Consider the following 17,149-nt stretch of genomic DNA (forward strand, 5'->3'; position numbering starts at 1 on the left):
CAAAATATTTTCAAAGCAGAACCTTCTTCCCAGCACATTCCATTCAAAAAATGCTCACAGTGAAACAGAGCTAAGAGCTAAGGCATTTGCCCTTGAAAAGTGCAGCAAACCCATGCACCCCAACAGAAGAGAAATGCACTGCAGACTGAGAGAGGGCAGTTTCCCGCCAGCCCCTAGAAATCTTCCCTCCACCTCTTCCACTACAGAGGGCCATCAAGTTGTCCCCACCACTGTCAGCAGACAAAAGGTGGCAACATCACAGCACGTCCAAGTAAGGACACTTGCTGCTCCAGAAGGACACCACAGAACCCACTGAGGTGTAAATTCAGGGCCAAGGTCTTCTTGTCAGTGATTACCGCAAAGAACCAGAGGAAGTGGTGTCGCAGCTGCTGAACAATGGAGAGGTCAAGCAGTGCGCAGCCATTTCATGACCCAGACAAGTCAAGGTCAAGAGATTCAGGTAGCAGCTTGGCCTGGGCATGAGTTACAGCACAAATGAATTGTTTTAACAAATCGGCTTTGGTCAGTTAAACCTAACAAGACATGTTGCATCCACATAGCAGGGTTCTTGACACTAAGGCCAGGAGCTAAGGCCAGCCTCATAAAACATGTCTTTTAACATGGCATAACAAATTTAAGGTAATCCATCCAGAAACTGCAGATGTCAGAATAATAAAATACAAGTTGTCTTGACTAAGAGATATTTTCAGTCTTTTAAATGAGAGACACTAGAGTGTAGTCATCCTTTCAAGAAGCCTGGCATCATTTGCAATGGCATTAATTATGCAATGGAAAACCAATGCTGCAGTAAATATACTTGCTATCTCTCAGGCACAAGGCACTTCCTTAATAATCTTCTAAGAAAATCCAGCATTTCCTTGTTAGTCGCTTCATCAAAAAAGGTTGAAAATGATTTGGCATTTTAGGCCAATGTAATTCTCAAGTGAAAAATATATACTCTGTAAATATTCTCATTACATTTAATTTCTAAAGACATTGAGTTTATAATTACTAGATTCTAATGCATGCACATTTTTCTGCTTCTGTTTTAAAGAAAAATGCCTAAATCCTACGACATATTCTCAGAAAATTGTGAACGACATAGCAAGTAACTAAAACTTAAAATACAATACTAGTTTTAAGGTAAATAGTTCATACTTATCTTTCAATTGTTCAAGTTTGTCCTTTATGAAAATATGCAAAGTAATTCAGATTACTATAACTTTAAGATTGAGAAAACTTGTAAGAAATATGTTCAAGACACAAATGTTTAAAATTCGCAATTGTCAAATGTCTTCAAATAATATAGAATATACTTACATGTGCACAGACAGCATTTCCGTCAAAACAACATCAGAAAACTTATCTTTATTCCTGATTTCTCAACAGACACAGTGAGTTTCTCAAGCGGAGTTCACTAACTGTTCATTTTTGCATTTGTCTTTCCTTTTAACTCTCTAAGAAAGAAAAGGGGAACAGCTTTGTTCAATTTCTACATGTATTTATTTCAGGAGGGAAATAATTAAAAGCCCACTTGAAGCCACAGACATGCCTTTAGTGAAGATGCCTTTATGGAAGGACACTAGAAACCATAAAAGTTTCCCTTCTGCTTTAGAAATAGGTGTTTACTATTAGAAAGTGCAAGGTTTCTCAGAGGGAAAAGAACACTTAATGGTTGAATGGGCTTCAGATAAGCTTTTGCACTGTGCTTTCCCCAGTGCCATACCACAGCAACTTCTCCTTATTTCAATTCTTTTTCTTGAAGTAAAAATGTAGTTTAAAAGGCTGTAGACACTGTAAGTAGTAAGGAAGAAACTAACATTAAAATTACTCCAATGTCCTTATAATTGTAAGATGCCTTTTTGACTTGAGGAAAGGCATAGGGGCAAGAGCGGTGTCAGAAAAAGGAGTCATGGGACACGAAGGCAAAAGCTTTAGTCTTCAGGCTGGTTAAAAATATTTGAAATGCTATTATTGATGCCTACACTTTAGTCTATCAGCCCTTCCTCATACAGAATTCTCAACAAAAGCCAAGCCTGAAAGGCCCATCTCCCACCAGCTGTGAAAAAACCTAGAACAAAAGTCACACACCAGTAACGAGGCTCCTAAAAAACTGCTAAAGAAATGTATTTATTTACATTTTAAAAAGCACTATATACTTCAGAAAAGGAAAGAACCTCTCTAAAAGGAGAGTTTGGTGGGGGAGAGTGTAAGAAAGCGATCTTTTTAAACAAAAAGGTGGAGGGAGGCTGTGATAGAAGAATATTCCCAGCTTCATACACAACTAGCTGCTCTCAGACAGTACAATATACATACCCAAATCAACACTTTTCTCTTAGACAAAGCTAATGATCTAAGATTTACTTCCCCTTTAAGTTCTGAGCCTTTCAAACTTCTTATAATCAAGGCTTCACTGCCCTGAGCCAGGTTTTTAGCAACTGCTTCTAGAAGTTCTACCAGAGAGAGAGAGAGAGAGAGAGAGAGAGATAGAGAGATAGAGAGATAGATGATAGATAGATAGATAGATAGATAGATAGATAGATAGATAGATAGATAGATAGATAGATAGATAGGATACATAGATACATAGATACAGATATAGATAGATACAGATATAGATAGATAGATAGATAAAAGGAGAGATAAAGTAAAATCATGAAACCTTGCTATAATGAATGACATCTTGTTTTGACATCTGTCTAACAAACTGGCTAATCACACAGGCATTCCTTTTTCACATTCACTTAGGATCTGGAAAGTGTCTCCAGATAAGGTATTGCTTTTCCACCCCACAACAAAAAGAGCAGCTATTCAGTCAAGTTAGCCATTTAACTTGATCTTGAGATCACCCCAACCCGAGTTATTACAGCAAATCAATGTACCACTTTGCTGTTGAGACTGGAACGTAACGCTTTAGGAAGCCTCTTGAATTACTGTGCTTGGCAGTGCTTGTGCTTGGCTACGCTGCTCCAAGGACCAGAGCTCTGGAGGGCCACCAGTCCTTGAGACGTTTACATTACTATGCTAGCAGCAGGGAGGAGGAAAAGTAGGAAAAGCAGAGAAGAAGGGAAAGCTAGAAAAAGCAGCAGACATGAGAGCACTCTTATGCAATTAACTTTAAAATCCAACCTGCAGTGGTATTTAGTGTTTAATTATTTTAATGAAGTTTTCACAGCTACAATGAATTCAATATGCATGAAAATTAACAAATTTAAACCATAAATCACTGCTGTTATTTGAAGCATTTCCTTTATGAATTAGTAGCTTTATTTATAGTTTTTAGGCATTTTTTTTGTTCCCAGCATTGTTCTGTCTGAGACTACCATAAAGCAGGAATCTTCCATTTTCTTTCCCATTCTTTTCTTTACTTTATAGCTTCTTGCTGTCAATATGAATGTCATTCATAAATTAACACTAGCCTCTAAATTTTCAGCTGGTTGCACAGAATTTATTTAACCATAGCCTCTTTTGTCTTAAACACAATTAATTTAACCCTGTGAAAATTACTCCCCTTGGTACATCAGGTAAGAAAAAGAACAAGATAAAAGCTCCTTCCTAAAATGTATATATATTTAATTCCTAACTGCAACAATAAAATTAAATATGGAAAATTCGCTTTTCTTTCTCATGAACCTGTCATAAAACCCATAGCTTTGTTCTGAGGGAAACTAAAATTAAAAAAATATATACTTTTTGAATTCTTCAGATCTATTGTCCAAATGTCAATTCACGCATACACATTCTGAAAACTGAAAACTGATGGGTGACCTTTTCTAATGTTTTAATATCCTACATCTTCATAAACAAAGCATCTATAATCATGAACTGAAAAACATTGTTATACACATACCAAATTAACCTCCATCTCCCAACAACAATTGTCTTCTGCCTGCAATTTTCAGCACAATAGAGATACTCGACAAAGCAGTGATTCAAAATTTTACATTAGAAAACTAGAAAATAAATCAAAACAGTGTCTTTTTCAGTTGACACAAAAAGTTTTCTAAAAATTATGTTTTCCACATGCCTGAATAGACTGGAACTGCCCAAAGTAATGCAAAGTCTTAAAAGGGTTTATTATTCCCTATCAGATGCTCAAACTACAAAAAGCTCTTCTCATACAAGAGCAGATAAATTATAAACTCAGACTTTTGCTTTTGCACTGGCTTTCTGATTCAAAATTGAGACTTGATGCAAGGGATCAGCATGCCATTTCACTATGTAACAAGCTCCTAGAGCACCTAAATGCCTATAAGTACAGGCAGTAATAAGCCCTATTTCCGGTTGTTCCTAGTGTAACTAATAATTTGTAACTAATAATTTATGTAAACTCCAGCAAATCGCCCTGTACTTTGACATATCTTTCTGCAAAACAGGTAAAATGTTCTACTCTGTGTTCCCAGGTAAAGTATTCAGAAGGAGGCAAATCATTAAATTAATGGAAGTAGGAACAATCAGCAATTCAATGGATTGATTGATTCTTCTAAGGCCATTAACTGAATGAAGTGGAAGCATCAGTGCACAGTAGAAATGCAAACCCTCATCCAAAATCCATCTGGGTGGTGTGACATTTGGACATATGACCATTAAAAGACTTACACATACAGGAGACTGCTTTAAACATAATTTTGATTGTGATTTTAAGTGGAATTTCTTGCGATCACAGCAAACTGACCAAAACAATTTTATTTATCATTTTCAAATATGAAAAGTATTAGTATAATATTACTATGTCATCCATTTCCTATACCTATAAGATAAAAACTAAAGTATAACATGAAAATGACACCACCAACCTATTTCAAAATTTGATCTCCCTATAGAAACAAATTCACAGAACTCACAAAGCTTAATAAAAAGATCAAACAGCTGGTACACTGAGAGCTTACCCACCCACTCCTGCACTTCAGATATATCACATTTGAAAGAAAAAAATATCATTCCTCCTGGAAGGAGAACACGTTTTTGAAAGAAAGAGTGCATACATGTTTCCAGGACTTACTTAAGTGAGAAACTGGCATCCCAGTTTGGTCAACAATTACCAGTTTGCTGGCATTCAGCTAGGGGAAAGCAAACCAGTTTCAGATCAACACAAATGCGGCACTCCACGCCCTGCTACTGGGACTATCTGAAAGGGTGCTTATACTAAGTACAAAGCAGGGAGACGCGGTGTGCAGGCAGCATCAGCCTGCAGCCAGCACCGGGCACCTGCCAACCTCCTGGCAGCGCAGCACGGGGTCCTCCTGCACAAAGAGTTCTCCCCTACCTTGGCTGCAGAAGCCAGCCCTCCCTCTTCTCTATTCTTCTTTCTCTTCCTTTCCCTTGTTGTTTTTGGGGTTGGGGATTTTTCCTCCATCTCCCCCACCCCCACCCCCCATCTCTAAGAAACACGACACAGCCTGGCAATTCACATAGGCCAGGCTTCCTTCTATGCAGCCCTTTGGGTAGAGCTGCTAATCCTTCTTATTAATTAATGAGATAATAGCAGTTAACCGGAAAGCAATAGTAATGCTAACTATCTAGGAACTTCCAACAGAAATTATTTAGTTTGTTTGCTGATTTCCTGGTAACAAAGTCATGCAGCTGGAACTGTAGCAGCATCTTAATGATTTAAGACGTTAAAAAAACAAGAGTGCCTGAACACTATCAGACTAAGGACATCTGCATCTATTTTCTGCCCTCCTTCTTGGATAGTTTGAAAGATGCTCCCCTCCCTCAACTTCAGAGTTTATTAACAGCTGGGGATATGGGTTTCCCCAATTATATCACTTTTACACTAGGACAAAGGAGAGTGTAAACAGCAACATGACTGATCGGAGAAATGTACTCCAAGATGCACATGCATTAAAGACACAAATGTTTAGCATTTATATGTATCATTGCTTCAGCCCTTTAAACTCCTAAAGAATTTCTCAAGGTCCACTATGCTTCATTCAGTATGTGCTAGCATCAAGTTTGCATTTTATTTATGCTGCAAAAAAAACAACAGAGATGATGCAGGGATTAGGAATTCTGCAGATGAGGCACATTGCTGTAGATATTTTATGGTTTAGAAAAACAGCAAGGCAATTTTTAACTATATTTTTATTATTAACCATTGTAAGAGCAAGTAAAACATCTACCAGAAGAAGGGATTTATATTATCTGGGTTCTGTTGCAGCAAACAACTACTGCAGCTTTCATTCACTGATTGTCAAAAACTTTCCAATGTGCCCACTGCAATGCGGATGCCAACCAACGAATCAAAGGCATTCAGCAACTAGACAAAGAGGGTCTGATGCCAACCTCGGTGCCACTGGCAACCATTATTGGCATCAAGCACATTGTCTGCCTTTTTTTTCCCCCTCTCCTGGCACTCGACAAACAAAATGGCGGTTCTTGTAGCAACGGAAACACAGCATAAGCACTGCACTGAATCAAATACCATCAAATGATTTTACGGATTGCGATGCGTTTCATACCAAATGATAGACACTCTCTGATGCCTGACAGAAGGGAAAAAAGAAAAATAAGGCATTTTTGTCAATAGAAACAATGTTCATGCTATTTTCAACTTCTGGGCTTTCTAAAAATTCAGGGTGGGGGGGGTGGACCTGATGCACACAACAAGCAGAGGACCGTAGAAGGGTGTTATGATTAAGAGTTACTTTGATGTTAAACACTGATCACAGCGTGTATTTCCCATTTTCTTCCTTCATTTCTGTCAAAGAAGCAGCTTTGCAACTTATGTCAAGCCCCTTTTTCTATTATTTTTTTTTTCTTCATAAAGCACATAAGGATAGCAGAAAAAGAATGGATGGGGGGAGAAGATGCTGAATTTTGAGGGAGATGAGCGAAAAGTAGAACCAGATGAAGTTAGTCAACTTTGGAAGTTGGTCCTTATTTCTTCTTTCTAGGCAGGCGTGGAAGTAGAAGCTCTTTTTATTAAGAACTGAAAAGATTATTGACACTTCTGGATCTGGAAATTGTCAATATATTGTAACATTACTCTGCACTGCAATGCGGATGCCAACCAACAAATCACAGGCATCCTAGGCTAAACAAAGAAGGTCTGATGCCAATCCTGGTGCCACTGGCAACCATCACTGGCACTCAAACTATCCTTCCTCCTCTTTTTTCCCCTAATCTTTTTTAAAGCAACAAAAAAACAAACTACTTGGCCCCTTTATTCATTTTATGTGCTAATTCCTTCTTCATATTTCATTCAGGGATTTAATTATTTCTATGTTTCTGCTTAGTTTTTACGTGATACCATTAGGCAGGTTTATATATTCTGAAAGAGAAATAAAAAGCTAAACAGCGTGTGTATAATGCAGCATTTTGGTCGACTTCATGCTTATCTTTTGCAAAGCCTTGCGCTCTTAATCAAGTGCCACAATTAACCTGCTTTCAATGAGGACAGAGAATCAAGGTTTGACAAAATGGGGGGAAAAAAATACAAAGATATAACCTAATATGACTTCTTCAAGTAAATAGCCAACAGATGTTAATGGAAGATTTACTGTGAACAGCAAGACAGATACAAAATATATGCAGTTTACAATAAACAAAAGGGTCTACTGAGAGTGCCTTAGTATACAGAAATTAGCCAGCTTCACCTTCCAGTATATTGTCAAAGTAATAGCGTATAACTTTGAAAGTTATAATATTACAGCATGCTTATCTTACTAATTTCTGGTTAGACAAGTGTTTTAAATAAACTCATATTCTCAATCTATTTAAATGAATATTAGCTATGCCCTGCAATTCCTCTTCCCACTTCAAGTTACTGGCTTCCAGCAACTCAAAGTCGACAGTGTCTAAGGGTACTCTGACCCCAGCTTCTTTGGCTCAAGAGCTACTTAAACAGCTTTGCCTCCCTTTGTAGTTTTGACTTTTAGAGAGAGGTAAATCCATTAGAATTAACCAGTAAGCTACGTCTTCCAATAAATGCATTCAAAATATCATTTGAATTTCTCTTCACAAAAGGAGTTTAAACATACAAATTGTTTGTCATTAGTCTATTTTGCTTAATGCTATCAAAGAAATCTTTCTGTGTTATTGGGGATTAGATTTACCAGACTCTGCAGCTACTTATAGTCGCTGCAAAACATCTACAATGCTGTTTACTGCTGTGGAGAGAAAAAAATACAAAAAATACAAGCAGGAAAATAAAAAAAAAAAATAAAACACAATGGAACATATTTTTTCATTATGAATAACCAAAAAAAAAAAAATGAACCCTATTTATACATTCACATAAACATAGTGCTCCACTTGCATGAGTAAATGCTAAAAGACCAATCACTGAAAACAAAAAAGGTTGTTTCGTGTTATCTGTTCTTTTAAAGGATGAGTACACACTGAATGAAAACATGCAATTTTAACTTTTTGTTACTAACAAAATCCATTCCGCTTTTCAGTTAAATCCAGCAGTTATGTATCAGGCATCATATAACAGTCTGCCATCTGACCTTCTGCAGACCATTTCTGCCTGCTTCCAGGCCAAGTTGTGAAATGGCCCACCATCTGCAGCCAGACAAACTTTCATTAGTTGAGATCTGTGGCTAAAACATAAATACTCTATTCCTGCTGATTAGTCAGCAACAGAAAGTCGTCTAGAGGGTGGTATAATTACCAGAAAGAACCAAAATAACCTCTCACAGAGAAAAAGCATTTCAGAAGGCTTAGTATGAGAGGAAAAAATACTTTATCTACTTACAGCCATCTACAATTTCATGGAACCTGCCAAAACATTATTGTTATCTGAATACATGACTAGCACTTTCTTCCCTGATACATGATTATTAGAAGCCCTGTTTTTGTTTTCATTCTCTAAAACTAAGTTTAAGAAGCTTTTCCACAGTGTTCCTGCAATTTTTCACATTTCAATTACCTGTCAAATAAAATTAAGTATTCAAGTGTGATTATGAAAATATACTTTTCATGGAAAATTCTCTCAAAATATTCCAACCTGGATCTTTGCTTTAAAGCTTGGATAGGTAAGACAAGCTAGTGTGGTAAAGTATGAATAAAATGTTAAGTACTGTAAATTGTAATTCTGACTACAAATGGCATCTAAAAGCACTATTTCTGTGCTAAAATTTTTTTCTATTTTATTTTATAGACATGAGAAAGTCTACAAGTCCTCTTCAAAATGATAGTAGGTTCATCCATCTAAGGATAATTCTTGATTATTTGTAACTACAAAGACAATAATAAATATTTTTAGTATTTATTGTGATTGAGCAATTGCACATACCTGCATCTGTTACTAACAGTACTGGGGGAATAAAAAAAAAAACAAAACAACACATTGAAAAACAAGAAGAATGTTTTCTGAAGTCACCGCTGGAAAAACTACACTTTCTAATATTGCCACTTTCTGACAAAAAGAAAAGGCAAATTTAGTGAAACTAAAGTATTGCTTTGGTATGTCCCACTCTCTCTTGAAAGAGAGCAAGGCACGTATGTAAAACATACATGTTAGTTACACAGATGCGTAGGAATGTGTGTGTGTGTGTGTGTGTAAGTATATACGTATACATGTCGATTTACATATGGATGTGCACCCACATTACGTCTATAGACTGCAGAATAACATTTCACTAGAAGCCAGCCCATAGGGGAAACAGAAACAACAATCTGCTTCCTACCTTGCTCCTGCACGTAGTATGCCAAAAACAAATCAAGCTCCTTGACTGATACTGTTATGTGATGTGGCTGGACGCAAAGTGCTGGATTTGTGCAATGTGGGGATTTCATGAGCCGCTCTCCATCCGTACTTTCCAAGGGGATGCCTTTGAACAGGATCACCATGACTAGATCCAGACGCCAGACTTTGTCAGCCTGTCGCAGGCAGTCGATTCTCCTAATCTTACCCTTCTGGTCAGGATTGGACAATACACAGCATGGGTGCTTCTTCCCAGTCACCGTGAGCACAAAATCCTCCCGGAACTCTTGGCGAATATCTTTGCGCAGCTTGGCCAGGAGCCTGGATGCCCACTTCTGTTTAATTTCAGGCTTTTCGCTAAGTAGCTCATCCTTGACTGCTCTTTCCTCATCCTTTGACATTCGTTTCTCATGTTTCTTAAAGTACTTGCGTTTTCGAGCCTGAAGGTTGAACCAAGTATAGGCAATTGCACGGACATGTGGAAGAAGTGCCTCAATGAACGGGTGAAATTCATCCTGCGGAAAGAAGTGGAGGGGAAAAAAAAAAAAAAGAAAAGAAGAAAACTCAGCGTCAGTAAATTCTCATAATCAAAGCAGTATCAATCAAAGTTTCTGAAAATTTTAAAGTGAAATCCAAGACAAATAGGATAAACACTTAAAATTCACGCAAATTTCTGCATAACACCTTTTATGCAATTACTACCGCTGCCAGGCGGCAGACAAAAAGTACACAAAGAATTGCATTTTCCTCATATTTCACTCTTCAAAAGAACCATGTGAACATTTTATTTTGTATGGCTCCCCTCACTTCATCCCACAAAACTGCAGAAACATCATTTAAAAGATAAAAAGATGCATTATCAAGATGTTTCGTTCCTAACATTTAAATATCTGAGTGAATGGCTAACATCAAGAAAAGTACCATTGCACAAAGAGGACACTATACGGTTTTAAAAAATCTGAGCAGAAATGTTCAGAAGGCTGAGGCGAATGCCACAGTTCATTTCTCTTCTCTGTGGCACAGAAACACAAAGCATATACATGCTCAGTGTAATGCCACACAGTTCCCGCTTTTGGAGCATGCTCTCAGCAAGAGACTGCTGGTGGCACAAAGAGCATGCGCTATTAAACTTGATCCATTTTCTTATCAAACGTCCAGCATTCCAGCACTGAAACAGCACCATTCCAGTGGTGGTAACTACAGAAACCAGTATACAGTAAGGAAAAGCAGGCAAAAGACACAGTGCGTCGTATACAAATCCTGAACAGAAGCTTCAATACTTTCAGCTCTTTGGGCTTCCCTCCCACCGCCCCCAGTCTAGGTAAAATAAAAGTTTATGAAGTTGAAAACAAAAATCACATTTATGTTCTTCCAGTAGGTTCACTGTGGGTTTTGAGGCTTCACAAAGTCAGTTAATTTGTTAACTGATCGCATGAGTGTGGCAATTATTCTAAACCCCTTAAAAATCAATCTAAGGTGTACAATGAAAAATGGCAACTTGGCACAAACTTTGCATTCTTTGTGTTTCTGCATGCTGTGGCAGAGTGACATTACAAGTGCACCTCTGGTGAAATGCTGCTTTTGTGAAATCTATGTAATTTATTTACAGTTCCAAAATATCCCTTTCTGACATCTGGCTTCACCTGCAAGTTCTTATCTTCTGCCTAGCAGCGATACAGATTGCATTAAGGAGGTAATGCTTAGTTGTTGTCTACAAGTACATCCTATAGCAATTAAATTAATTCATTTTGTCTGCTTAAAGTACCATCCTCCACATTCATGTTAATATCTAAAGAGGCCTTTCCCAAAAATTTTTTTCTGAGAAAATCCCCTGTTTAGAACTGCATGATCTGCTTACCAAACATTACTGTATTTTGGCTTGGAAGAGAGACCTTAGGGGAGGTATCTTTCTTCCTGTGTGCAAGCAAATTTAGTTTTAAATACCATGCAGATTGCTCATCATATTGAGTGGCACAGTGCAATCAAACTAAAACTGACCCTCTTTTATACAATTATATTCAAGAATACAATTATCAAACTAATATTTTAGCCACGCTGCTAGACAAGGAATGAATTATGTTTAATCAATAGGTTGATTAACTCCATTAGGTAAAAATGATGAAAGTATAACTAATGGTCTCAATTATACAGGGTTCAGACTGCCATTGTAGAAGCTTCAGGCCAAGAATTCAGTATTTAAATCTTCAAATTTCAAACAAACTTTAAAATTTCCTGAATAGTAAAAAAGCCCATTAGATCTAGTTACCTCTTATCCCTAACCATTCTCAAGTCAAACAAAAAACAACTTGAAAGTTGAAGCAGATTACCTAAAGAGCATGTTACCTTCGCAGGGTAGGGGGAAGCTATATATAAAAAATAAAAATAAAATAAAATAAAATAAAATAAAATAAAATAAAATAAAATAAAATAAAATAAAATAAAATAAAATAAAATAAATAAAATAAAATAAATAAAAAGAGAGACAATATCGGAAGATAATTCAGGACATAAAAGATTGCATTACAGTCTGATGCTTGACAAAGAGCCACAAAGGCAATAATTAAACTGATTAGTAGTTTCCAGCAGAGATTTGAACAATTCTGATACTATACTGGCACATAAAACTAGGCCATGGAAAGAGTTAAACCACAATCTGCTCTTTGTGTGGGAAGGCAATACGGCTCTGAATAACCACAGCCCATGATAAGACCTCCCTATCTTCATACACTTTCTGATGCCATGCTTTTTTCCCCCTCAATTATAACTACTAAAGAAAGTTTATTTTTACTTCAACAGAAGTCATCTTAATAGAAGTATTCAAATATTTTTTTTTTTTTAATTAACATAAGCATAAAGACTACATGATGTTAAATCCTTACAATTCATTTTAGACTGAATAAAACAGTCTACTACAGATCTTGAAAATTCTAACAGCTGGGGCTAAAGGTGGAGTGAAGGCAGGGGGTTGAAGAGCTTTGGTAGAAATTAATTTTTGCCCCAATACAATGACTTCCCCTATATCTACACAGACTTCAACATTCATAATTGAAAATGGAAATGAAATTAATGTGGAAATATTCTGTGCTATTAGAATATTGAACATCTAGTTTTCTAAGAAAGAAAGAAAACATTCTTCTAAGAACAACACAAACTATTTTGGAATGGCTCTGTCTTCAGGTAATGTACATAGCATTTACAATAATAACCTATGGCATTTTATCTATGAAAATGTTACAGAGGAAAAATGAACTTTCTAAATTCCTGTCTACAGTGGTCGAATGCTTTCTTTCAGGAGAATGGAAGAAAAAAAGCAAATAAAATAAAATAAAAGGAGAGGGGGAATGTGACTTTTAATTCAGGCTTTTCTTTCATAATATCAGTAAGTCCTAAAGATAAAAATATATGTGAAAGAGTGTGAAGGAGAAACACAGTAAAGAACATCCTGTTCTAAAGCAATATTATCAGAGATTTTTGAGAGATTCATTGTGCATCTGGAGTCCTTTCAAATGAAACATTACTTGACAAGAAGAAGTGCCCATAAAAATGATCCTAAATGGAGATTTGCAATTAATCACACACATTCTCCACTAAACCTCCTAAAAAGCCATCTACAGAATTTGATTTTTTTACCCCTTAATATTCATACAGGCAATACTGAAATTATTTTTTTATGTGGTTCTCACTCATGTGCCACAGTAGCTCTTGCAATAAAGTGATTTATGGAGGTAAGATTTTCAATTGTCATATCAAATAGTTCAGGTGAACCATTGTGCACTGGCAATTTAAATTAAGGTGGAAGTTATTGTGTAACATCTGTATAGCTTGTAAATAAAGGAAAAAATAACAGTCACCTAATGATGATAGATAGGCCAGGTTTTCTTTTGGTGAAAGGTAAAGGGGAAATGCAGGGCCCTTCTCCCATTTTTCACTTTTATAAACTTTGTAACAGTTCATGCAAGCTTGGACTAAGGAGCACACAATAAATACACCTGTTCTAAGAAGTCCAAGAATTTTATAGGGAAAACTTCATGTACTCAATTTCCCTTCTCTGGACTTAATATATTCTAGCAGAGGGAAAGAAAAAAAAAATAGAAAGAAAAAGAAGAACATATTCTGAGTTTCCTGGACCACCATTAACATAAAAATAAACCATGGCAAAAATATCACAAGAGACCAAGCACTTAAAGGCTTGCAGTAACTGCATCCCATCACGCCTCAGCAAGAGAGATAAATGCAGTTTCCACTCGTTCCAAAATAGGGGGAAAGAGGTATGTGGGAAGGAGAGGAAAGGACCCCAATAAAATTTAAATTGTATTTGGTAAGTCATCTTCTTCCTTGAAGTTATTTTACACCCACCATTTTTTTTCTGAAAGAGTGATGGGTAGCATTCAAAATGCCAAGGTTTGTCTTAAAGCTGTACTCTGGGTTTTAAACTTGTATCTAAAAGCTGCTTCAGCACCGTTGCAGCACAAACTGAACTACTGCTTTTGCCAGGAGCTCAGTTCAAACAGGTGTTCTGTGTTTAGAACTTTTACCAAAATATTTTCCTCTGAGCATACACTACCACAGTCAACATGCATCGCCAAGAGCCCTGGAGACCGAGAACACAATAGAGAGAACAATTTTGGTAGTGCTATTTTAACTCAGTCGCAACTCACTCTTTTGCTTTAAATAAATAAATAACACAAAGTATGAATTCTCATTATCAGTGAAATCTTCATTTTTAATTTATGGAGAGGAAAGGTGATTTTTAAAATGCCTTTACCATTTCAAACAGGTAGAGAAAGATTCCAAACTACAAGCAGTTTGCTGCAAATGTGTTCCACACATACAACACTAAATGGGAACTGTCTCTGCATGGCACATGACACAGCATGATTGTAAAATATCATGGGGAATTCATCGACACATGAAAACCAGGAACTGCTTTCCTGTATTTACGGCTGTAGACGTGCAATGTTTTCATACACACCGGAGTGCAGTATTTTAACACAGATTTGTAAAGAATGAGGAAATTTATTACATCTGTGAGTCCAATAAGCAAACATGGGGCGGGGGGGGGGGGGAGTGGAAATGTCATTAGAGCAGGAAATAACATGAACTACTCATTGTAATAGAGGTGGTAGTAAAAACTTGCATGTTTCCAATGTGAAATTCACTTTCTCAGGTTGTTCTCTGAGGTCTTACTCGGGTGCATAGGTCTAATTGCTTGTCAATAATCTCACAGGATGGACAGCCCACACAGAATTCATTTTTACTAATTGCAGATCCCACCATAAGTAATTATTTCTATGTGTGTACCTGCAAGCATGTGCGTATCTGTTACACATAACGCTTCCTACATGCACTCATTTTTTCTGCTGAAGAAGTATCTCAACAGTACTCTTTTCCAGCTTTGCTTCGCTGCAGCTCACATTTACTTGCTGAAAATATCCATATCTAAGTCAATCACACTTATATGCCAAACAAAATATAAACAATAAAAAATGTGTCAGCCAAAAAGCTACAGGACTGTATCCAATCACTGCAGAAGCCTTATCGTTGTTTCCATCTTCATTCACAATTTATGAATACTTCAGTCCTTTTGAATTACAATGCTTTCTAATTGTGGAATAACTTAAATCATATTTATTTATTCACCGTGCCACTGTAGGAGCATCGCTGGCTGCTGAACTACAGCGTTGAGGGAGACGTTACTTTCTCCCATTTTCTGCTTCTTTAGCCATTTGTTGCGCCAATGTGAAAGCCAGCAGTTATCGCTTAATCAGTTTACATCACATCCTCCTAAAACAGACTTTCACAAAAACCTCTGAAAACTATCCCTGGGCTTTACAGACCAGGTTCTCTCGCCGGTGTTCCGGCGCCAGCTCCCCGTTACCGTACGCCCGGCAAGGACGCTCCTGGGGCAGCCGAGGAAATCCCTAAACCCGCTCCTTAACTCCCTCCAGCCTCAAAAACCGCACTCTGCCGCCGCGGAGACCTCCGCTCGGGCTGTCCCCCTCCTCTCCGCGCACCGCCCTGCGCCTCCCCGCTCCCTCCGTGCACCGCGCCGCGCCGGCCGCGGCTTCGCCCGGCTCCCTCCCGCCGCCCCGGTGACAGCCGCCCCCCGGGAAAGCAGCCGCAAGGGCGGTGGTGAGGAAAGGCTGTATCTCTCCCGGCCCTCGGGGGGATGCGCGCGCCCGCCTGCCAGCGTCGCGGGGTAGCCGGCAGCGGGGAAATGCCATGCCCTGGTACCGCCGACCCAGGCAGGCTGCACGGCTCGGGCGTCCCGCTCGCATCGCCCTCGGTGCTGGCAGGCTACCTATTATTATTAAGGAAACATTCGTCAGGATTACTTCGCACCGGCTAGCGTTAGGTTTTGGGGGGGGTTTTATTCCTCAAAACCACCACTTTTCCTTTCAAACCCTTTAATTAGCCTGGCGAGCTGAAAAGAGAGCAAATCGTTTGATTCCAATCAAATCAATACTTCTCAAACATGCTTCTTAGCGTAATTATGCTCATTTCCATTTTCTTAACCTTTGACTTCTTATGCACCAACAAGTAACAGTACTTGTCTGCGGGTGACACTTTGAATGGATCTCCCCAACACAATGGCCTGGTACAGTTTATTCTCTACTATTCCCTCCTGCGAGAGGGAGTTTGGATCAGAGAAGCAATTACAACTGTGCTTTAACCCATTACGACTAGAAATGACTCATTACCAACTCACATACATGCAAAATTAAAAAAAAAAAAAAAGCTTAAATAAATAAGTAAAACGCGTCTATACCTGAGTGAGACAGATTGGAGAATACATCATGACTTCGCTTTGAGAACACGCTGCCCGGAGAGCCCCTAAGAAAAGCCTCAAAAAGGAATAATTTCATCTATCCATTTTACAGTCATCTGAGACTCAAGAAAGATGAAATCAATCAGGACGGGGCTCTGCCCTGTATCACCAGAACTTCACAACAAACCCCAGTCCTCCTTAAATAGCCAAAGATTCAAGTTCACTCCGTGTGCTAGATTTCCCGGGGTGAAATCCAATCTACACTTTTAACCCTCTTGTAGTCGGCGGCGCAGGAGTCTTGCTTTGGCTGCTGCTGCTGCGGCTGCTGCTGGTGGTTGTTTTGCAGATGAGGGGGGAAGGACTCGGGGGGGGGGGGGGGGGGGGGGAGGATTTTGTTGTTGCTGTTGTTGCTTGGGATTATTATATTTTTTATCCTTTTCTTTCTCTTTTCCCCCCTAAAGACGCCGGTGTCCGTGTGTTGTTATCTCGGCTCTGTCACCGCGCTCGCCAAAGTTCAAGGTTATAGCCCGCAGCGGAGCAGGACGATCCCTGGCAGAGATGGCAGCCCAAACTTCGCCGGGCAGCGACCATGCGGGCGGCGGGCGCGAGCCGAAGACGGGGGCGCGCGCACCGGGGCGGGCAGCGCGCGGCCTGGTAGCTCCCGCCCTCGCGCCGAGGGCTTAATGGCGAGGGGCTTCTTCCCGAACGCCGTCTGTAACAGAAACGAT

General features: G+C 38.6%; 1 protein-coding gene across 15 annotated transcripts in view; it reads right to left on the minus strand.

Moving 5' to 3' along the window:
* Nucleotides 1-16,798, minus strand: part of NFIB (nuclear factor I B) — a 167,242-nt gene extending 150,444 nt beyond the window's left edge. For 6 of the 15 annotated variants that reach the window (XM_057406267.1, XM_057406268.1, XM_057406265.1 and 3 more), the window contains exons 1-2: nt 16,422-16,795; nt 9,636-10,167 (exon numbers count right to left, since the gene is read on the minus strand). In XM_057406267.1, the coding sequence (XP_057262250.1) occupies nt 9,636-10,167; nt 16,422-16,451 (562 nt within the window). In that variant the 5' untranslated portion in view covers nt 16,452-16,795. Of the gene's footprint in view, nt 1-9,635; nt 10,168-10,573; nt 10,714-16,421 lie in introns of those variants that run through there. The other 9 variants (XM_057406263.1, XM_057406262.1, XM_057406270.1 and 6 more) reach the window with 6 other exon arrangements.
* Between the last annotated feature and the right edge of the window lie 351 nt (nt 16,799-17,149).

This window comes from Pezoporus wallicus, unplaced genomic scaffold (assembly GCF_028554395.1).
Source record: "Pezoporus wallicus isolate ANWC-B61680 ecotype Strahan unplaced genomic scaffold, APGP_CSIRO_Pwel_v1 contig_2132, whole genome shotgun sequence".
In the NCBI taxonomy this organism is placed as follows: Eukaryota; Metazoa; Chordata; class Aves; order Psittaciformes; family Psittacidae; genus Pezoporus; species Pezoporus wallicus.